Consider the following 23,181-nt stretch of genomic DNA (forward strand, 5'->3'; position numbering starts at 1 on the left):
TCTGTTAACCTGTCATGTCCTATTCTTTTTATCTAAAGAACACTTTGTAGCATTGTTTTTAGTTATAATACAACACTAGTCGTGTTGCTGAAATTGTTGCTGAAGGAGAAACAAAACCTCACTACACTCATTGACATTTAATGCTGGACAGAAAGAACATGTCTCCATAGAAAACATTTTTTGATTTCTTGACAGTTTACAGTCATGCTATAGCAAAACTTCACACTAACCCAACCACCCCGTGACCTAAAAATGACCTTACAGTAAAGACCTCTGACAGAGCTGACAGAACAAAAGGTGAGCATAAAGTCTGTGGGGATCATACATGGATTATTTAACCGGCCTATTTAACCAGGCTGTTTGAAGTGTGATTACATTTATTTTGTTGGAAAATGACTTAAAGACACAAAACAGCCACAACTGGATGTAGAGAGCTCACAAAGACACAAAATGACCACAAAGCCCCCAAAACAAGTACAAAGAGGCACAAAAATACTGCCAAGACATGCAAAAATGACTATAAATAAATGCTTAATAGCCACAAAGAAATGCATAACAACCACACAGTGTCATACAGACAATGCAAACAGACACAAAATGACTACAAAAAGCATAATGGCCACAAATAGATGCACAGCACCTACAGAGTGTTACAGAAGTACATACAAAACAGACACAAAATGACTGCAAATAGTGGAAAAAGGCCACAGCTGTGTTGTTTTCGTAGTCATTCTAGGTCTCTTTCAGTCTGGCACTGTGCTCAGGAGCCCGCTCCCTAATAAACTGTCTAGTTTGGGATGTTGCAGAAACTGCACCAACCACACAGCAGATATGGTCAAACTATATGGCAGGACTTAAACAGTTTACAGTCAACAGCCCCATCTATTGGACATTGTTGTGAACAACGACGTGCAGTAAATCAGTCTTCACAATATCATACCAACTACTGATTGATATGTGATCGGCTACTATAAACACACATGTATTGTGTTTTTTTTTTAACATAATTTGTCATCCATTTTCTCATCCTTATTTTCGCTGAGACGTATGAGCTCCAGAATGTTCATAATTAAATAAATAAGACTATATAAAAATTATATGAATTAATATACACCATTTTATCATGACCATGAAATTGTAAAATAATGAAACATCTTTACAATTTAGTTAAATATTTGGAACTTGTTTTTATTATGTTTTATAAATGTTATTTCATTATGCTTCTCTTCATAACAACAGAGTTTATGGCAAAACCGTTTTAATTTCCAACTGTTTTTATTATACTGGCATTCTCGTCATTACTAAAGTTAGCGTATTTAGAACTGACAGTTTCTTGCCTTCATTGTCAAGGTAACACCTGAGCTCGGCAAAGCAGCCACAGTGAACCTTTTACGTAAGTAACGTTAGCTATAGAATGAGCTACCTGTCAAGAGAAGATGATTCATTCTCATTCTGTCAGGGGAAACGTTCACTAACAGGCAGACTCACCTCTCTCCTCCTCAGGGGTTTGTGCAGGTGTGTTGAAGGTACAGGTGAGGCTCTGAGGATCTTGTGGTGTCATAGACCTGTTTAGGACAGTTCAGTTCTTCAAGAGCAATAGCAGGTGTCAACCCAGCAGTCGGTCCTACCTACAGGAAGCCAGGGCCAGATGGAGGACCACCAGGAGCGCACCTGGGGGCCCAGAGCTGAACAGTGATGAAGAGTGGGACACCAATCTGGAAACAGACGGTAAGTTAAAATGAGCACAGTGTTCATTAATGATAGATGCATTATTTGACACTCACCTCTTGTCTCAAAGGTATATGAAACACAAGAACATCCTAATTAGTAATTATATTTATAGTTACGGTTGGGGATGAGGTAAGAGTATGCTGATTACTTTTCCGTGTCCAGTTTTATATTCTTTAAATTGTCCAACCAGATTACACTAATGCTGCCTGTCTCCAGAATCTCCATAATGCTATCAAACAGTAATTACGTCAAATCCCTCAAACTTTCAGGTGCTCAGCTATATCCTCTCAAGATTTTTTTTTTTTACATGTACCTATGAGATTAAGGGTGCAACTTACCTTTTTAAAGATTAGTAATTAACCTAATTTCTCCTTATTCTGGCAGGAAATTATTTTGATGATTCTAGTGCTAAATGCTTTGCTGATGCCTTATGGGTGAGTTGAATCCATGTGTCAACTGAGTGTTTGAACACGTAGACATTTGTGTTCACATAATGAATCACACAGCAGTCATGTCTTAATGCGCACTATGCAGCAATTTGACAGGATGACTATGTGGTCAGGAGGAGAACACATGGGCCACATGTTAGGTAGATGGACTACAGTTCATTTCTGGCTTTACCAGGAAAATTTAATTGAATGCAGCAGCATACACACAGAGATCTTTATTGTTACAGTTCAGAAAGTAAGAAGAGCAGGTTCACCTGGGCTGAACGATGAATGTGATGTGCAGTTGTTCCTTTGTTACAGTCAGATTGTGAGTTGTCATCGAGACATACAGCACCGCTAAGATGAGGATGTAGGAGAGCAGATAAGACACCTTTAAATAAAAGTTACAACTTGCTGTTTTTTGTTCTTTATAGTCTGGCAGTATTATTTAGCACAACCCGGAAGTCCTCCATTTTGTAATTCAGATCTCTCTGGCCCAGTTTCACATTTTTGCAAAGTATAATAATGCTTATTAAGGAGGAGGAAGTTGCATTACAAAGCTAATAGTATGCGGTTCCAGTGACAGGTGCACCTGAATAGTAGCTTCCTGTGACATCAGTGACCCCCACCCTTACCTTCTCCTGCCTGTTGTAGTTCTTATCTCAACCCAAATATGTCTGGTGTGAATACTTGAACCTCTGACACCAACCAGCTGCACCCACCTCAGCGCTACCAGCTGTGTCTACAGCTGAATCGCAGGGCCCTCTACCTTCATTCTGTCCATCCAAAAATAATCTTCTGGTATGACAACAGAACAAGAGGAAGAAGAAAAAGACAGCTGGCGTCCATATCAAAGGACTGAGAGGAGAGAACGAATAGGGCCAGATGCAAGCTAGTTGTTTTGCCACATTGGTTAGTGTTGAATGAAATGGGCTGTAAAGGAAATGTGAATATGCATGCGCAGCATTACTTATGCAGGCCCCGCAGAGTACGATTATTAAGGGTGTGCTGATGAATTGTCTCAAGGTGCGATATCTAACAGGCAGCCTGTGTCTGTCAGGTGGCTCCAGTTGTAACCACACAGTAGACAATGATCGTTTCACCTGCATATATTCTTTGTATCCTGTGTCCATAAATAATGAGCTCTAATTAAAGAAGAATAATCAGAGCACATGGGTTTCGACTGCCCCGTTTGTGTTTACTGTGGAACATCTTTGATTTGCTTCAAAGAAGTGGATCAAGACATAGTAATAACACCTGTCTGGCTGTATAAGTTCTTGTTTGGTGATTAACAATTAATCATTTGAGGCAAGTGTCAGGAAACAAAACTACCACCTGAACTGCTTGCTGTTTTCTTCACCTTCATCACAACCTCTTCCTGGATCCAGGCAGCAGGTCATCTTCTTTAGCATGATGGCTGGCTCCCATGGCAGCACCTGTATCTTCACCTATAACTTCATTACCGTTAGCGTTGCTGCCCAGTGCTGCCAACAGGCTACCATGTGCAGGGGGCTGTAGTCGCTGTGACTGCTATCAAAATTTTTATGTCCACACTGACTTCATCACTGTGGTCAAGACCATTCAGCTCCTCCTCTTCATTTACAATTAGTCTCTAAAGGATGGTTTTCCAGTCTGTTATGTGGCTGCCAGAGAGCTCCGAAGGCATCTTGTACTCCGTCTCCTCTTCTATCGCCATCAGATGAAACAGTACAAGCACTACAACACGAATTCAGACAAGTATGTCACCATTATCATTGTTAAAAGCAAACGAGGAATCTCTGCTTTCATAGTTTTTTTTTGGCAGCTTTTATAATTTCTCGGTTTGTTAAAAGTTGTTAAACTGAACATCAGAGATACCAAGGTTCTTATCCTGATGTGCAAAAAAACTGCCTGTATCTTCATAAAAAACGAGATGCAAAACCTAGATTGCTTAAATCCACTCCATATATGGGCACATCCCTTCAAAAAATAGTTTTAAACACCATATCATATCCAGAAGACAACACTAATTACGAGTAGAATTATTTACCATGTGGCTCCATGAGAGGATGCACAAGAGTGTAAATTCAACTGTTCCAGTGTTTTACTACTTCAACACCAACAAAGTTATTTCACTGCTCTAGTGTAGAATATTCAAAAATGATACTGTATCTATTGACTTCCCTTATTTGATTGTTACGGAGGTGGAAACAATTGTAAACAACCAGCGTCTGTAGAAATACACACAAAAGCTCCTATCTGTTTGTTGCATTGGGTATACAGTATATTGTAGATCCAGTGTCTTTCTTTTACAGGACGTGCTGATTTGTTTCCAGTTAACCTGCGGACAGCTGGTGACTTTAAAACACTGCAATAAAAAATAAATACATGGACCCTTTTTAAAAGAAGTTACAGAACACATCAAAATGTGAAAATCAGAGGAACTGCACAGACAAACATGCAGTACACTATAACCATCAATATATAAAATGAGTCACTGGCATCTTCATTCATTTAAAAGTAGTGAAGCTATGTTTTGCTTTTCTATCCAGACAATATTAAAACAAACAGTACTAAATGTAGTTATACTGTACTTCTGCTTTCATACATTTATTGCTAGAATCCTAAGTAAAATAAATGAATCTGTCCCCAGTTGTATTTATAGGGCATGTGCATGAATAAAAAGGCCAAACTGTAATTTGAACATACAAGAACTACACATTTTACAAAATGTGTGACGTACCACAAAAAGAGGAGTACTTTGCATACTTTTCATAAACTTTATAGGGTGTACATGGCTATGTAAAAGTTTGGGAATAAAAATGTAAATGCACAAGTTTGGCTACTAATATTTGTATTTCCTCAAAGCCAAAGCACACTTTTTAGAAATTGGACTAAAGGAGAAATCTTCATTAAACAATATACGCAATTAGCTTATTTGAAAGCGAGAGACAGAGAGAAAAAAGTGAATAATTTAGGTAAATGATCCCTCTGATGTGGCTTAATGAAAACAAACAGCTAGCTGCCAATTTCTAATGGGCCATCTTTCATGTGAATGGACACAAAGACTTAAAACCCACATCTTATTGAGCAGTCCAATTGGAAATTCACAGATTTGGCCAGATTTTGAAGACGAAGCAAAAACCTGCCAACAAACCCTTCAGATATCTATGCACCCACTGGCACACGCAGCCAATTAACATGATCTCGAAAGTGCTAATGGAATCTTGAGCGTAATGAAAGTAAATAATTAAATGAAAGGATCCCTTGTATCATTGTTTGCTGTATTCAGGCCCATTAGGGCCTCCAGTATTCTCATGGTAATCTAATGTTGGAGTTTTTGTGTTCACATAATGAATTGTGTTTTTCCTCCAAACAGTGTTGTTTAGACATTTGTGTAGGTGCTGGCAGAGAAACAAAGACGCACATTAGGACCCATTTCCCCCCGTGATTATTAAAGTAAACAGAAATACTGAAGGGGTATCATACACAGCTGCACACACTTCAGCCTGTTTGTTAAGCGGGAGAAAGGGCCAAGCAACCCTTAAGACTCAGTCAGAGATGATCCTTTTATTTGGAGCTGCTCAAGAGCTGAGTGACAGGCTGGCAAATGATGCTTTGAAGATCTGTCTTTGGCACAGAGTTCATCTGCAGCCGAGCATCGGGGAGCAAAACAGACTTGGCACGAGATAAAATGGTACAGCAAAGACTGACCGCGAAGACGTTCCTGCCTCGGCTATGTGCTTGTATTTTGCCATGCATTTTCTCCACAGATAAAAGCTAAGGTGAAATGAGCAGTCAACAGTTTCTGTGGTCCAGTGCAACTTGGCATTACTTCATAGGGCTGCAGCTAACTTATGTTCATTATTAGTTAATGTGTAACCAGAAAACCGATTGACTGGTCTAACAACTTCATAAAACAGATAACAGAATTCCCAACTAATAAATTCCATTTCAATGATAAAAGGTAATAGCAGGGCAAGTTCCCATGTTACTGTTTGGAAACTGAAAACTGCTGCTCCTTAACAGTCAACGACAAAACTAATCAACTAATTGCTTGAAAATCACTGTTGGATTAGTGGCAAATCATCAAGTTTGTAAAGTAAATGTGCTCAACAAGTTTCAGTACTTAAAGCTCTAGAGATGTTTAATATTTAAAGCTGTTTCTTTAAATACAGTAAATACAAGTATACATATCAGGTAACAATGACAAAATCCAGTACTGGAGTTCAAAAACAAACCCGCTGTTCAATTGTGCGTTTTATATTGCCCATAAATTAACAACATATTGTATATGCAATGGCTTCAGAATGTATTGGGATTGCTTCACCTTTTGCACAGTGACTGATAAAACTGCCATGTTTTCCCATGAATCCACACTCAGTAACACATCATGGCAAAATAAAAACATGCACCGAATTGTGGTCAGGTGCATCCTGCTTGTGTTACTTTTCCTTGAGATGTGTAGAACTTGACTGGAGTCCACCTGTGGAAAACTGACTGAACAGTGTTTATAAAGGCACACACATGTACATAAGGTCCCAAAATTCACAGTGTACATCACGACAAAAACCGAGCCATTAAGTCCTAGGAGCTCTCTGCAGATCATGACACTGATGAGGGCAGGGCTACAAAACCACATCTAGAACTTTGTGCGTTTCCAGTACACAGTGGCCTCAATAACTGTGAAATGGAAGAAGTTTCAAACCACCAGGACTCATCCTTTAGTCGACCGTTCAGCCAAACTAAGTAATCCTGCAAAGTGGACCTTGGGTCAGGGACCAAGACTCCAGCGGTCACTGTAAAACAGCTTCAAAAGTAAATGAGTAAGTTTATATAAAGTTGTGTAAATGAGAGATTTCAGTATTTGGTTTTTAATCAAACTCTAAAAACATGTTTTCACTTTGTCCTGTTTGGGCTGTTGGTTGTAGACTAATGGGCATAAATGATACCGTTATCCATTTAAAATGAAATCTGCAAAACAATCAAATGTGCAGAAAAGTGAGAGGGTCTGAATACTTTGTGGAGCCACTGTACATACATGCATATGATGTACAGTATCTGGTTTGTGTTTTGTACAGTTTCTGCTAATGAACAGTGAATTTACATTTAACTAAAAGCTCATAACAATTTGATCGCTGGTTACTTAATGGCCAGACAGGTTTAAAACAAATCACTACAGGCCATGGATGATGGTGTGAAGCAGGAATATAACTGAACAGTCACCTCCAGCACATGCTCATCAGACAGACGACATGGATTTGAAGGCATGGCGCTGTTACATACCCTGATTTTATGGCCGCTGATTGTGCTATCCAACCTGCAGCTGATTACAAAGACTAGCAGCAAGCCAAGGAAACCTTTCAGCCCTGTTAACATTAAAACATCTTGAACAACTTTGAAAGAGCTCTGCTTGGTCCTGTTGTGGGAAAAGTGGCTAAGGAGCACCAACTAACAAGACGCCTGGAAAAGCCATTTGTGATTACAACTGTGACAAGTTTAGCTACTACTGCATATGTCATATGGCTGTAACAACACACTTGTGTGTGATACACCATTTGTAGCCCTGAGACGTGTTGTAAATATGTCTTTGGTACATTCAAATGCAGCAAGCAAATGCTGATAAAAGACAGAAAGTTCTTTTAGCTCTGTTGATTTAGCCAGGGCCCAACTGCAGATAACTGCATCACTCCTTACTAGGGGTGTAAATCGCCACTCATCACGATACGATCCTATATCGATTTGCTTTGCCAGCGCTCTGATGTTTGTACATACTTAAAAATATGCTACGAACAAATTTTGATTTAATTCAATGGTTGCTGATTGATACAGTATCAAGCTAATATCTGCCTATTTGACACAATTATATTTTTAACAAAAATATAACAGAAGTATAATATTTAGCGTTTATTGAGCTCCTCTGTTCACTTTCAAGTGCCATTTAAGTGCTGGCTGTCAAAATAAAAGCACACAAAACATCGTTTACATTTTGCATCAATGTCATGATATCACGGGGTGTTTGATCGATATATTGATCCCAAATGATGGATCGTTACCCCCCCTACTCCCTACAGATAACACAGCATATTTAAGCTCCATATGAGTGTTGGAACACAACCTCAGTGTCCCCCCTGCAGTGTGACTCAACAGTTACAAAAAGCTGAGTAGGCAAATCTGTGCATTTCTTGTGATGTGGAGTTCATTTTATGCAGCTGAGCTATAAAATAAAGTTTAATGTGGTGGTTAGAAACGTCACATGTCCAGAAGCAGCACTCGTGGATCTTCCACTACTGCTTTTATCTTGCGTAAGAAAGTCACCGCTTCTCTGCCGTCAATGAGGCGGTGGTCATACGTCAGTGCCACATACATCATGGGCCGGATCTCAACCTGATAAAGCAGAAAACAGTTTTAAAGTTTACTCACGTTTAAAGGCATCGGCTTGTGAGAAATAGTAGAACTCTGTTAGAGGTGTCCTGAGCACTTCTTAAGGATAAGTACAGGCTAAGATAAAGCCAATCCAATGTCAGTCCTTTACTTTTACTTTACTGCCTGGTTCCTAACATGTCTCTCCTCTCCTCTGGAGTGCCACCCCTGCTTCACATGTAGGGCAGGGGTGGGAGATGTACAGAATTATGATGCCTTTGCTACTCTGCCCACCTTCAATTTGCTAAAGTGCCCCTGGTAATTTTTAATCTCACCTTGTCATTGATGGCCACAGGTCGGTCAAAGATGCCGTGCATGCCCAGGATGGCAGACTGCGGAGGGTTGATGATGGGTGTGCCAAACAATGAGCCAAACACTCCACCGTTGCTGATGGTGAAGGTGCCTCCATCCATATCTTCAACAGCAAGCTCATTTTTACGAGCCTGAAACACAAACCACAAAGAACTGCATCATTTTCTTGATTAAAAATAAGGATTTAATTTTAGATTGCACAGCAGTCTAACATGACAAATATCTGGGACAGACTGGTGCTCTTAATAACAGATAATCTTAAGGTGTCAGTGTTTTCACCTACAGCACAAAGTATTTTACCTTTTCTCCCAAAGCACTGATGGCCTTTTCAATGTCAGTGAAATTCATGGTCTCAACATTATGAATTACTGGTACAACAAGTCCCTAAAGAAATAATACTCAAATGCAGTCAGTGTTAACTAGCAACAATTTTTATACAAAAGTTTTGTAGTGCCAAAAGTTGTCGTACCTTTGGAGTTGCAACAGCAACACTAATGTCTATGTAATCTCTGTAGACAATCTCTTTGGTTGCATCATCAATAACTGTAGTAAAAAAAAAAAAAATCACAGTGACAGAGACTATCGCTCATTCTGAGCTGGAGCAAAAGACAAAAAAGTGAAGCCAGTGTTCTTGCCAGAATTGACAGCAGGTTGGTCGGTCAGAGCGTGTGCTACAGCCTTCACAAACGCTGACATAAAACCCAGCTTGATGTTGTGCTTCTTTAAGAAAGCATCTTTATGGCTTTTTCTCATTTCCTGAATGTTGCTGAAAGAAAATTGGGGATACAGTAGAGAATATTTAGTGAGGAAGCACAATCAAAGTGACATGTGACAAAGTGTGTGTACACTGCTGTACACACAGTTGGAGTAATCCATTCAGAAGCTGCTGTGGTTCACCTCATGTCCACCTCGTTGAAGGTGGTCAGCATGGCACAGGTGTTCTGAGCCTCCTTCAGTCTCTGGGCAATCCTCAACCTCATACGGTTCATCTTCACCTAGACAGCAGGAAAACAAATGAGAAAAAATAAATCTGTGAACCACCTCTTTACACTTTTGCACTTTTTACATGAAGACAGAGGGGGAAAGACAGGATGAGTTAAAAGACCTACTCAGATACTCATACATACATTACAGTAAATAATGCTATCTGTAAATTTAAATGCTAGGGAAGAAAACATGCCAGGTTTGGCTTTGGCAGCCTGTGGAGGCACTGGAAGAATGACAGCGTGGGCTGCAGGTGGATCTGCTGGAGGAGGAGGGGGGGCTGCAGCCGCCACTGTTGGTGCTTCTGCAGGTGAGGAGGATGCAGCTTTAGCAGCAGCTGAGGGAACATAAGTAAAGAGGGACAAATTTGGTGTGACACACATTGTTCCTCAGTCTGTTCACAGGACTGTCATAACATTACAAAGAGCAAATGTTCTACTAGTGAAATGTTTAGGTATCAGTTGAACCATGTCTGTTGACTAAAGCATCAGAAATGTGATCTGATATGTACTCTTAAAAATCCTATCAGTGTTAGTTTTATAGTGCATTGTATCAACACAGCATTCTACACTGTTTTGATAATGGTATTGAAGCTCAGGTTGATGCATGCATACAGAGAAAACCCTAAAACAGTACCCAGTTCTAATTCATGTAACACACCTCCTTTACGTAATTTGAAAAGGGGCGTTCCTCCTTCTACCTTCCCTCCATCAGGCACCAGCAGTTCCTCAATTACACCAGCTGCTGGAGCAGGGACTTGTACAGAGGTCTGGAAGTACAAAACACACAGGTTTTGTGCAATTTTTCTTACTCTGATTAAGAAAAAAAAAAAAAATCATACAGATGATTATAGGTTCTTGTTTATACCTTGTCAGTCTCAATTTCACACACCACTTCATCTTCCGTCACTGAGTCCCCCACAGCTAAAACATAACAATGAAGGAGCATGTTGTTCATATGTAGAAATGGCATTAATGTTCAAAATTTGGCTCAGTAATGATACAATGTGGGAGAGTGACACCTGTTAAACAGTGTACCAATCATATGTTAACAAATACTAACCTTTCTCCCACCTCACATCTCCCTCTGTAACAGATTCTGCAAATGCAGGAGTCTTGACTATGACTACTTCATCCCCTGTACGAAAAAAGTTACTGCCAGTTAACAACTGAGCACAGGTGAGTTCAGTACATTATGCTGAGAACTGTTGCAATACATACTGTGAACAGCAGATGTCTTGAAGTATCTCGTGAGGAAGACATTTGCTGTTGACTGAAATACACATCTAAATGACAAGAAACAAAACAAAAAAAATTATTTGCAGTTTTAGGCAAATGTACAAATGACTTCATTCTTCAATGATGATTAAAGTACAGACGAGACCAGTGAATGGAAGCGAGCACTTACTTCCGAGAACTCCGGCAATCTTGCTGACTGCAGACAGAGAGGCCTTGAAGGTGAGGAGAGCAAAGAGAAAGATCAACACAAGCTGTGATGACTGGTTTTCTTGTAGCTCTAACAAGAAGTATGGGTGCAGTTACCTGAAGGCTGCAGTTATCCACTTGAGAACAGTGGCCCTGAAGAGTTTGATGCACTGCAACTTAAGAAAACACCTGAAAATTAAAAACAAGATGGTCTGATTGCATGGCTCAGATAGTATTATAGATATCTTTATTTTTTCTGATTCTGTTCTCTGTATTGGCAGCTAGTTTCTGTATTTAGTGACTTTTGTCCCCTATAATATTGTGACTCTGTTGTCAAAGTGGCAACGATGTTTCTATATTTTTAATGTTTTCTTAAGTTGCAGGACATTTTCTGAACTCTTAGGGCCACTGTACCTGTAGGTTCAGTCATTTAACAATCAAAAGTGATTCTGCTTTGGATGGCACCATCCCCGAGCTCGTTACACAAGCAATAAAATAAAGGTAGCAGTCTTAAATATTTCATTACTGCTGAGGTTTTCAAATCCAGTTGAAGGAATGGTCTATGTAGTTAGAAGCATACAGTACTTACCTGGTGCATTTTGTTGGACCAGTACATTTGCCTAAAAAAGAACAAAAGTGTAAAAAAAATAAAATTAATACGTCTTTGTGTGTATGTGTACAGTTATACCGTCAGCTTTAACCCAAGCTACCTGCCAAAGGGTTGTTAGAGATGCAGTGAATTAAGAGTTTCAATGCTACCATTAGCCTGTGAGGTCTGCTTCATATAATGCCAAGCAGAAAAGCCAATAAAATAGCTAATAGGGGACTGAGGTTCTAGCTAGTTTCTTAGCTTGTCAGTGTCATGACTTGGTGGGTGACACTAACATTACGCGATGGTTTGACCTAAAATAAAAGTATGATAAGTCAGACAGTTAAACCGGACAGTACTCTCAGCTTCTAGACAAACTTAAGCTGCATGAAGCTGCCGGTGTCTGTCCCTGGTAGAGGCCCTACTCCACAAGCTACCGTCTGCTATACGATAGCTAACAGCTAACGCTAGCTGTGTCTGGAGCGGTTTTACAGTTAACGCTAATACACAGACAAAGTTCGCCCATTTCTTCAACCTACCCGGCTCACCGCTGACAGCGAGCGGCCAAGCACATCGGGATTGTGATAACATCACTCCAACTTGCGGATGCATGCCCGGAGGAGGTAGCGGTATGCGGCTGCTTGGTCCCCCGGGGGAGGGGGCGGGGGCGTTCCGAGTGGGAGGAACCACTGCGGCTGGCCGGAGAGGGGCGGGAGCCGGTGTGGGACTGGAAATGAATCACACTGTACACTATAAACTACAGCCTGAAACATTATGAAAAGGGTGAAAAGGTTTTTTTGTTTTACATTTAAAAAACAAGAGTGTAATATCGCCTACATCAGGTTATAAACAATGTTATATAACTTTTTAAATTAGGCAGGACCCCTCTATTTCGTAAAATGATAAGAAAATAGTTTACACAGCAATCTTTAAAAAAACCAAGCATGAACTCTTCAAATAATAGTGTTATTGCGTTGCGCGTAGGGACGGGATAAGTTGGCATATTTGACCACACCTCCTGGTTTCTGGAGGGGCTCTCAGCTGGACCGGTACAAATAACTGAATCGTGTTCAAGACTAGAGACTGTGCAGACCTGCAGCCTCCACTGGTCCTTTCTGAAAGGCAACAGGTAGGTTATCATCGGTTTCTACTGTAGCTGCGGTTTCTCCATATCTCAGCTGCATGCTATATTTTCACTCCAGGAATATTTTAACTTTTAACTTTGGACTGAATGTTTTAAAATATAAACTAAACTAAAAAAATGCAACTGAGAAACCATCTAGAGCATTGATACAGAAGAGTGACAAATATTTTTTAAACTATTTTGTTCCTGCTAGTTGTGCAGAACTGCAAACTACTGTATAGTAAATGGCCAATTCACATAAAAAAAACATTTTTATCAGAAAAATATCTCTGCTTTGTAGTAAAATATATAGCCACAACATAAGTAGTATATTTTATTTTATTACTATTTGCAAAACAATTTTAATTAATGAACCAAAAACCAAAACCCTTTCATTGCATTTGCTACTGTGACAAATCCAAAATTGCAGCATTCCTTACAACACTTGCATTACATATGATAGTGTTTTTTTTTCTTCATTGCTGTCTTTTTTAACCCATCAAGCATGAATCCAAGTCTTTGGGGCAAAGGCATGTTTACCTCCAGCAACATTTGCCTTGAAGACTGCCCTGCAGAGCAACTCTCCCATTTTCAACCTGACCCTGCACCGCCTGATGTATCAAATGTTTCTGTGACTTTACACAGTGACAATGAGAACATGAAAATGCTACCAGAGAGTGCCTATTACAGCAGCAGTGAAGCTGGTTCAAGTTTGATCTTTTCCAGTAAACTGGAGCTCAATCCCAGATACAGTTCTTGCGATCACCATGTCTGGAACGTAAACAGCGGCCACCAAGCAAAACGTGCCAGAGTAGAAAATATCATCAAAGGCATGACCGGCTCTCCTGGTATGTACTGTTTAAAGGTGACGACAAATCAGCATGAGGAGACGGACTGTGTGCAGGAAAAGGAAAGGATTCAAGAACTGCCTTCACATCAAGAAAACACGGAAAGAAGTGGCTCTGGCGCAACAAGTCACAGCCAAACAAAAAAAAAGCAGCATGAGAATCAGCATCAGCGGCTCAGAACAAGGTTTAAAAATGTTGTAACTGAACCAACAGACAGTAGCAAAGAAGAAAACTATCCCATGTGTAGCGGCTCTCCTGACAACTCTCCAAGGGATTCATACAGCAGGTTTGAAAGCAGCTCCAATACAAAATATCAGGGATGGAAAAAGGTGAAACTGATGAACTACTTTCAAAGCAGACCTGATAGAATAAAGCTAATGGCTGATGTTTTGAAGTATGAACTGTCCAGAGCTGTCAGCAGGAGCGTTGACTCTATTTTCAAAAGCATGCCACTTCTGCAGACATCACCAAACGACAACAGTGGGACTGTAGAGACTGATGTGTCTCTTAAGTCATCAGTGTGTAAAGACAATAAATTAAGACTTGCATGTTATGAGAATGCAGAGGTACAAGTGCCAGATGTTCAAACTGAAGCTCTGTCTCTGGTTGTACAAAAGCCTCAGCTAGAAAGCTCTGACAACTTTGTACTCCAGTCCAGACTGAGAGCTCACCATCACCCAAAACCTCCACTTGACTCCACTGTGCATGAAGATCAGCCACCAGAGAAGAATCACAATGCCGTGCACCAGCATGCCCTCAGATGCTTGCAAGACGAACCCTCTGAAGCTGCTCAAGCAAAGCTTGAGACATTTGACACATATTGGAATTCAGTCAAGGTGAGATCGAAGGTCAACTCCAGGTCTATGAAAAGCCCACAGACTCATCCTGTGTCAGTGGATCCAACACTTTTAGAAAGCCTGTGTCTCCCTCATGTCAAGATCGAATCTGATAGTTTGGTGAGGAATAAGCTGTACATGCTGAATGTATCCTTTAATCTTGTAACACTGATGTAGTCCATTTTATGTTCTCTTCTCTTGACGTAGAATCAGAATAGCTTCTGAAGCAGCAGCATTTAGATGCAATCCTCCCTCTGCCTATGAGAGGTTGAAATAACAACTCACTGTGTCTAAAACCTTGTCGTTGCCCCACGTACAGTGTGTGCTTTAGAATGAATCTGTTCAACACCAGTTTTACATCTTTATTAAGAATCCAATAAGGGCTCCCTTTGATTGTCCACACTTTGAAGAATATTGCAGTCTTTCCAGCTTGGAGAAAATGTTTGCATTAACAAAAAAAAAGCCTAACTGTATTGTTATGTGTAGGATGTGTGTTTTATTTCACTTAACACTGGTGCATTTAGGAGGGTCTGACCACAAACCATCTGAAGAAAGCAAAACTTATGTTCTTCTACACTCGCTATCCGAGCTCACTGGTACTGAAGATGTGTTTCCATGATGTGCAGGTGAGAAAACACCACCAGTGTCATTTTAAGATTTAGAAAACATGATTTCATTTTACTGTGAAAATATATAGTATTCATCACAGTCTTGGGAAAGTTGCTGTATTTTGCATTTAAGCAAACACTTTTGTGCCATTTATAAGAGTTTTAATCCTATATCAAAACACAATCTGAAAATCATGACATGCAGGACATTTTCAAAGTAATTTCACATTTTCAAAATTTCTATAATAAAATAAAGAATCAGTTCCAGACAAGTTCAAGGTTTTTGTTTTTTTATTTTTTAACAGCATTCTAACCAAACAGATTAGGATTAAAAACAAGCATCACTGTTGTATTTATATAAACAGTAAAAATGACACATTTCCTTTTCTTTATATTTTGAAATATGCCCTGTAAAATGTTGAGCAGCTTTTCTCTCACATGAATACAAATGAATTACAGTACAAGTTACAAAACAGTCCTGAGTTTCTCATCAGCTCACTTACCCGCTCTGTGTTTTGTTCTCAGTTCACACGCTGCATCACCTCTCAGCTCATCAAGTGGTTCAGTAACTTCAGGGAGTTTTATTACATCCAGATGGAGAAGTTTGCCCGACACGCTCTCATGGAAGGAGTGGCTGATGTGAGGGTTCTGACTGTGGGGAGACAATCAGAACTTTTCAGGGCCCTCAATATGCACTACAACAAAGCCAATGACTTCCAGGTAACTGACACTACGTCTTACTCTGTACACAATACCGATGGTATCTTCCTAAAAATGACTTGTAATTCCTATCTGTGTAGTAGCTCTTTCAAAAGTCTGATGAAGAGTAGGGACACTGAAGAATCACTGTCTTTTTTTATGCTTTGAGCACTTTCAGTGAGGTCAGTTTTTATCATGTGCAGGCCAACACATCCATCACTTTTGTTGCATGTGCTCATGTTGCATTTATATTTTTCCTATAGTCTCTATAGCTTTACAAATATCTGATTTGTCCACTTCAACTACTGCATCTGTATCTCATTTGTAATAGGTCGAGGCATTAAATATTTTGTAGGTTATCTAGTACAATCATATGATACATTAACTGTTTAAATAATGTTTTATTAATAAGTACAGCAGAAAAAACAAAGACTTTACAAAGCAACCTGCACTTTATCCAGAGGTCCTATACTGTATGCATGTATTGTGTGTACTATTGGCTATATTAGATGTATTAACATATACAGGTAATTCCAAAGCGATGCATAAATCATGAAAATTCAATTGCTGTAGTTGGGCAATATTTGAAATGTATCCAATGTTATTGTTATAATTATTAATTAGAATTGCTATACTCAACTCCATAACCACTATGAACAAAATATACCACAGATACTCAAACTTACTGAGAAAAAAGTCAAAGCTGGCACATATGCCAAGGTGGCTCATGGAACCTATGTTTAATGATAAGTCAAAAATGTTTGTTCAAAGTAAGAAAAAGGCTTCTAGAGAGTTTATGAACCCCTCGTGGAGTATTTTACTTTTTCAAGTTTGGCGTGGCATCTCAGGTTTCATCTGCAATTGAACAGAAGTGAACTCACAATATCATTAATATGAGGAAAAAACATTTTCACAGAGGTTTTTTTTTTTAAATCTAGTAAAACTACAAGAAGTCAGACAGAACCCCAGGCAGAAAACTGTGAAATGTATATATAAACACAGTTAGATTAGTAATAACACTACGGAACACACAAGATACTGTATGTAGTGTTGGGTGTATGTTGCAGTTAAAGATTTATTGGAGTAACTGTGGTTAGTATTTTTATCATGCAGTCCCACATTCCACCCTGCTAGTGTGCACACTGACCACAGCTAGTCAGTGAACATATTAACTGGTTTGCATGTGTATTCTTCCACATGCCACATACAGTATTTAGCATATAGTAACATGCACTTCCACTTGTGCAATCTAACAAAGCCATTCTGTCATGGTCTACTTGATGCCTTGAATGTTCAGTTTTGTGGACACTGTCACAGAGGTCTTAATTCATTTAAGCACTGAGGTCAGTGGTAAGTGGTGGTGCTGTACTGCACTGAATTATAATCTGTCCCCTCATGTATATGCATGCAATTAGGGACAAATCCTAATGTAACGTAGTCCAATATGACACCACCTTTTACTAAGAGCTCTGTGTGTTACACGCAGCAGTGAATAGAGTCAGTGTAGAGTGAGACCTGTGTGGGTTTTTGCTAAAATCAAAACTTGTCCATTATGAGTCACTGAGCCTCCTGTACCTACGCAACCAAAAAGGACTCAACAGCTAGCTGTTTATCTGGGGAAGGCAGAATTCACATGTTTAAGGTTTGAAAGACCTAGAAATTTCCTGTTGAAGTATTTTGGGCAAGAGCAAAATATTTACTCTCTAAATATGGAAATCACTATATAATAAACTTCTACAAAGACAATATAAAATTAAAAAGCAATAGGTATATATAAATAAGGACACACAGGAGCATAAAAATAAATGTCCTGGGGCCACCATATCTCTGCCGTGTTTTTTTTGTTCTTATTTCCTGATGAGTGGCAGAGACACTGAACCTTGAACTCTACTTCAAGAGACAAGATCAAAGTCAGCACAGCGGGAGTAATTAAGGGCAGAGAGATAATATTTTAAAGAAAGGCCTCAGCAGACAGCAGAAAATTTAACCATTACATTCTAACATACTGCACCAGTGAAAAGATTTCCCAGTGAATTGAAAGCAAAGTGTCCAAACCTTTCACTGGTGCTGTAGTCTGTGTAAAAACATGCCATTTTTAGCACGAGCACATGGAATATCCAAAAATAGAAAAGGGCTCATCTTCTGAGGAGCATGAATAGGCACACAAAATTTCATCATGATGGTAATTTCATCATCAGATTATGACGTCTCTACAAGTAGACCTTTTGGCCAAATGAGAGAAGAAAGTCATGGGGTCACAAAAAACATTAGGACAAAGTGACTAAAGTCACTAAATTCCACCGCAGTCAGAGAAGTTGTAATTTTATTTTGACTTATTTTCTGAACGTTTATAGAAGATAACTGCTTTCATTGTACAGTGGGCAGACCAGTGATTCCAACTGAACAATAGTGATGGTTTATGTTGGCAAGTGGAGGATTATCCAACTAAAGCACACACACACACACCAGATCTCCTCATGTATGTGAAGGCCTTTGACAGTGGACTGAATTATGCGTGCACTGTAAAGCAGTTTTAACCAGGCAACATAATAGTACTTACCGGCAACTGTATTGTTTGAACTGAACAATATTACAGAGTCACAACAAACATTTGTGTATGTATTAGTGCTCAGGTACAAAGAAAACCAAAGGTTCAGAAAAGTAATACAGACAGACTAGGTACAGGCTGTTGTGTGCACTGTAGTCAATGTTGCGTTACTGATCATCCCAATTAATCAGGCTTTTTTCTAGGTTTTTGCTTGTTACCACAATTTGCCAGGCCCGACTCTGATCATGTCAAACACACAATGTTGGAGAATGAGTACGAGCTTAAATGTCTTTAATGATTTCATTATCTTCTCTTGTGGACTCACAGGTCCCCGACAGATTCCTTGAAGTTGCTGAGATTACATTGAGAGAATTTTACATTGCCCTTTCAATGGGCAAAGATCGTGATCCATCGTGGAAGAAAGCAATCTACAAGGTGATCTGTAAACTGGACAGTGACGTACCAACTGAATTCAAAACTCACTCTGAGTAAAAACCAGAGGACGTCATGTGCCACAATGGTTACTGTCACAATGCGGACTTTCTCATGCCTTGATGAGCAAACTCTTTTGTGAATCGTTTCATTGTAAATTGGACGGGGTGTCTCCAATCTCCATACCTGTGGCAGACTAATGGCCCAGTTTGTAATGTTGAATGTTTGCCTGTGTTCATCACCTCATATTATGAGGTAATTTGACCTCTGTATTTTGCTATATCAGCCATATTATACAGCAAAATACATATTTGTATAATTGTGAAAGTTTTATCAGCCACAAAGAGCAACAGAGAAAACAATGTTAGGGAAGCATTTTTCTTTAATGAGCACAAAATACGGTCCACATAAGAAAAAGCATTTATATTCAGCAGAGCTCATTACTGTCATTTTCTATGAACAGCATGTACAGGATATTTAAAATGGAAACCACAAGAAATTGAATCACTATATCATGTCCATGATCTCGCTCACTCCTTACACATTATTAAAATAGCAATATTTCTTTGTTTCTTCTGTACTTACCATATGGATCCATCCACCAGCTTTCAAGTATGATACCCTATGGTTGGCAAATCAGATGTGGTCTTCATCAGTAGTTCTGTGTTCACTCGTAACTGATGATTCTTGCTTTTGTCTTCAGTGACTCCACAAACAATGCTGATAATCCAGATGAAAATTTCTGATGGATCCAAACTCTAGATCCTTAGTTTCACAAATGCAATATTTGCAGATCTAAAATGTTAAAAATGAATATACCTGCTAGTAACATTAATAATCACACTCGGTAAATGTGCACTCAGTTTGTAACGAAAATTCAATTGCAGCAATACAATGTAATATGATCTACATTCATATTTTAATGTATGATTTTTCTTTTCAAGTAACCTGTTCTCAACACTTGAGAATATAGTCGCTTTGCAAAGTATTAAGACCCCTTCACTTTTTGCACATTTTTTAGGTATTTTTGCAAATTAATAAAAAAAAAAAAAAACTACAACTTAAATCTCAGATTTTCAAAAGTCTTCAGAACCTTTGCTATGGCACTTTGAATTGTGGTCTAGTTTATCCTGTTTTCCCCCCTGAACTGAATCGATTCAACATACTTTACAAACACAAACACTTGTGTATAAGGTTATACAATTCACAATGCATGTCAGGGCAAAAGCCAAGCCAGTATGAAATAGTGAGGCCCAAATCAGGGCAAGAATATAAAACCATTCCTAAAGCCAAGCAGACACTGTACAGATTTGGCCCAATTTTTAGACCTAACTACTTTAGAGTTGGGCTTTTAGGGTTCTGCCGCCCATTTTATGACCCGAACGATCAACGATCTGCCTCTCAAATGCTCATAAAAGTCGTACAGAGTCAGCTCAGCTTTAAGGACAGCGTTTCTTGGTGCATGGTAGCCCCAATAACTGCAAAATGGACAAAATATGGAGCCACCAGGATTCTTCCTAGAGTTGGTCATCCAGTCAAACCGAGTAACCAGGCAAGAAGAGTTTTACAGGGTTATTTTCCAGGACATTTCCAAGATGTTTTCAATGACGTAAGGCTGTGATGTCAAATGAGGATCAGGTCCTAGACAAGTTCCTCTGTTTGGAAGTCTCCTTTTAAATCATATGTATTACTCTATGATGATACTCTATTTGTAGAACTAGTCCTTAGGTGCTTTATAACAGATTGATTATTGATGACTGTGGTGCTCTCCCAAACATACTCATGTCCAGCCCCTCAATGTACAACTGTTAGTATCCTACAATAAATGTGTGAGCTTTATTTTCTACAGTTTTTCTTGTCTCTCTCTCTCTCTCTCTCTCTCTCTCTCCACGGTCTCTTTACATCACAGGTTAGTGTGAACAAATAAAAAAACTCATTACTCATTCATGTTTCAGCTCAACAAAAAAATAACAATTCTCAACTCAGTGGATGACAAGGACAAGTGTGATGTTCCTTGAGTGTACAGACTTAAAACATTTGTGGAGAGACCTGAAGATGGCAGTTCACAGATCCTTGCCATCCAATCTGATAAAGCTTGAAAGGATCTGCTAAGAAAACTGGGAAAAACTGCCCAAATCAGGTGTGCAGAGGCTTAGCCAAGAACACTTGAGGCCATTGCTGCCAAAGGGGCTTCTACAAGTCTCTGAATGCTTGTGTAAATGTGGAATTTCAGTTTTTGATTAATACATTTGCAAAAACAAAACAAACAAAAAAAAAGGAATTAATAAAGTGAGGCGTGAGGCATTTGGTCATCACTGTCATGAAAAGCTGCTCTGGGCTCTGACTTGACACTGACGAAACCAGGTGCTAACCTCTTAACCACCAAACTTCCCAAGTGTAGCTACTTCTGTCTCATTGACCATGAAGTATCTGGCATCTTTGGAAACAACCCCATGTACTCTGCAAAGGGTCCATGGACAATGGGGCTGTGTAGCATCTGGACCGTTCCTGTATTTACTGTAATGTTATAATATTTTTATTAGACTTGACTTTAGGTCCATAATCATACACTTACATTAGATCCAATTCTGCAACACTCAAAGTCCATTCAAGCTTCAAATTGAGCCATAGACAATCCAAGAAGCACAAAATAGTCAGATTTTTGGCATTGTCTTATTAACTGCAATTACTTCTCAGCATTGTTTTCTTTAGCTTAAAAAAATCTCATCCACTGAGAGCCTAGGAAACAATCTACAGAGGTGAAAACCCTGTAGAGGGATGTGATAAATTAGCATATGAAGTTACAAAATGAAACATGTTTTGGTCTAAGTTGATAATACACAATTAAATGTGCCAAATGTCATATGGAAGCTCAGTATACAAATTAAATGATGTTTAACTATTATTTGTCTCCCGGGGTGGGGTGGGGTGGGGGGTTGTTCAGGTCATACCATTATAAATTTTCAGAAACCATCATGTGAATTACCAAAGAGAAAGTAGATGTGAGTGGACATTTTACCTGTACACGAGAACTCAAAAATGTCAGGTCGCCATTAATTCTCTCTCATTCTCATAACTAACGATAACCATTTACAGTGATGCTAAAAGTAGTCACAGGGGTTAAATAAGCGAATAAAAACTCCAGTACGACACACAAAGTTAGTAAATTTGTGAAGTCTTTATTGTCTATTTTCCAGTATGGACCAAGAGAATGTGCTACAGGTATACAGTACAATGAACACTAGGAGTATAAAACATCAAAAACATGAGTGAATACAGGGTACATGACCAGAAATAACACAAATTACAACCTACAAATTAACTTGTGACTGGCCAGTGTGCCTGTTTAAAAACAAGAAAAAAACATCTAGACTGTATCCTTATCAATAAAGTAACTAAAAATGTGATATCTATTGGCGACATCACCTTGATGAGTAAAGATTCACCACAGGGAAGCTTCAGGGTTTTCACATTCTAAACGCCTGTGAAAAGAGAAGGAAGTCACTGATAATTTGACAAAAGACAGATTTGTGTTTTTCTCAGTAATTTAAGGTCTTGTAAATTCGGATATATTCAGACATATTCTGTTAACTATCGATTTATTCCAAATAAAGGTAACTAGGCAGCTACATTTGTGTCATTACAGAAATCATTAATCAGTAAACATACATGCTAACAAACACGTTTAAGTTACTTGTGGATTATTCATATTTTACTATTTACTCCACCTAAACTTGGAAATATGAGACAAGTGTTTTCTGTGGAAATGGCTTGCTGAACAGTGGTGAGATAAGACCGGGTTAATCCAATTTTTAGCTAAATGTTTTCTCATATACCTGAAGTTAAAAGAAACTATTGATCCTCTAGGTGTATTTTCAACAGAGGGCATGTAATAAGAAAAGGTCTCAAACATGTCCTCATGAAATCATTAAATTCTTCTCAACTTATGTGAAATGAGAATTTGGATACTGGTCAACAGAGATGGGCACCAGTATCATCTACAGCCATCCTAGCAACATTATAAAAACGAGTAAACATACATACCTTACAATGAAGGAAAAAAAGGGGGGGATAAGATGATCGCCTTAGAAATACTTTGTGCGGTTGAGAGCTCTTTGGGCCAGCTGGCCGCTCTCATCTGTTATTTTTTCCCAGTCTGTTTGACCGACGACAAAGCCGATAGCACGTTTTCGATCCGCATCCTTCTGCTCTTCATC

The 23,181-nt window shown here is 39.0% G+C and overlaps 3 protein-coding genes across 3 annotated transcripts in view; 1 reads left to right on the forward strand and 2 right to left on the reverse strand.

Annotated features, from left to right (window-relative positions):
- Window positions 1-6,273: 6,273 nt before the first annotated feature.
- On the reverse strand, window positions 6,274-12,460 carry LOC109970033 (dihydrolipoyllysine-residue succinyltransferase component of 2-oxoglutarate dehydrogenase complex, mitochondrial-like; the record flags this gene model as incomplete). Its single annotated transcript, XM_020617329.1, has 14 exons — window positions 6,274-8,525; window positions 8,837-9,004; window positions 9,174-9,257; window positions 9,343-9,416; window positions 9,509-9,639; window positions 9,771-9,868; window positions 10,001-10,194; window positions 10,518-10,626; window positions 10,725-10,780; window positions 10,920-10,994; window positions 11,078-11,142; window positions 11,265-11,307; window positions 11,871-11,901; window positions 12,410-12,460. Coding segments are annotated over 14 exons (1,314 nt in total), but the record flags the coding sequence as incomplete, so codon positions are not given.
- Window positions 12,415-20,497, forward strand: LOC109970021 (prospero homeobox protein 1-like). The gene is made up of 5 exons (XM_020617308.1): window positions 12,415-12,999; window positions 13,498-14,824; window positions 15,202-15,303; window positions 15,811-16,005; window positions 18,860-20,497. The coding sequence occupies exons 2-5, from the start codon at window positions 13,499-13,501 to the stop codon at window positions 19,022-19,024; spliced, it is 1,788 nt and encodes a 595-aa protein (XP_020472964.1). The 5' UTR covers window positions 12,415-12,999; window position 13,498; the 3' UTR covers window positions 19,025-20,497.
- A 1,630-nt stretch (window positions 20,498-22,127) lies between these two features.
- Window positions 22,128-23,181, reverse strand: part of ylpm1 (YLP motif containing 1) — a 26,033-nt gene continuing 24,979 nt past the window's right edge. The window contains exons 25-26 of the mRNA XM_020617330.1: window positions 23,009-23,174; window positions 22,128-22,446 (exon numbers count right to left, since the gene is read on the reverse strand). Coding sequence (XP_020472986.1) covers window positions 23,050-23,174 — 125 coding nt within the window. The 3' untranslated portion in view covers window positions 22,128-22,446; window positions 23,009-23,049. The remainder of the gene's footprint in view (window positions 22,447-23,008; window positions 23,175-23,181) is intronic.

The sequence above is a fragment of the Monopterus albus genome, unplaced genomic scaffold (assembly GCF_001952655.1).
Source record: "Monopterus albus unplaced genomic scaffold, M_albus_1.0 scaffold188.1, whole genome shotgun sequence".
Classification (NCBI taxonomy): Eukaryota; Metazoa; Chordata; class Actinopteri; order Synbranchiformes; family Synbranchidae; genus Monopterus; species Monopterus albus.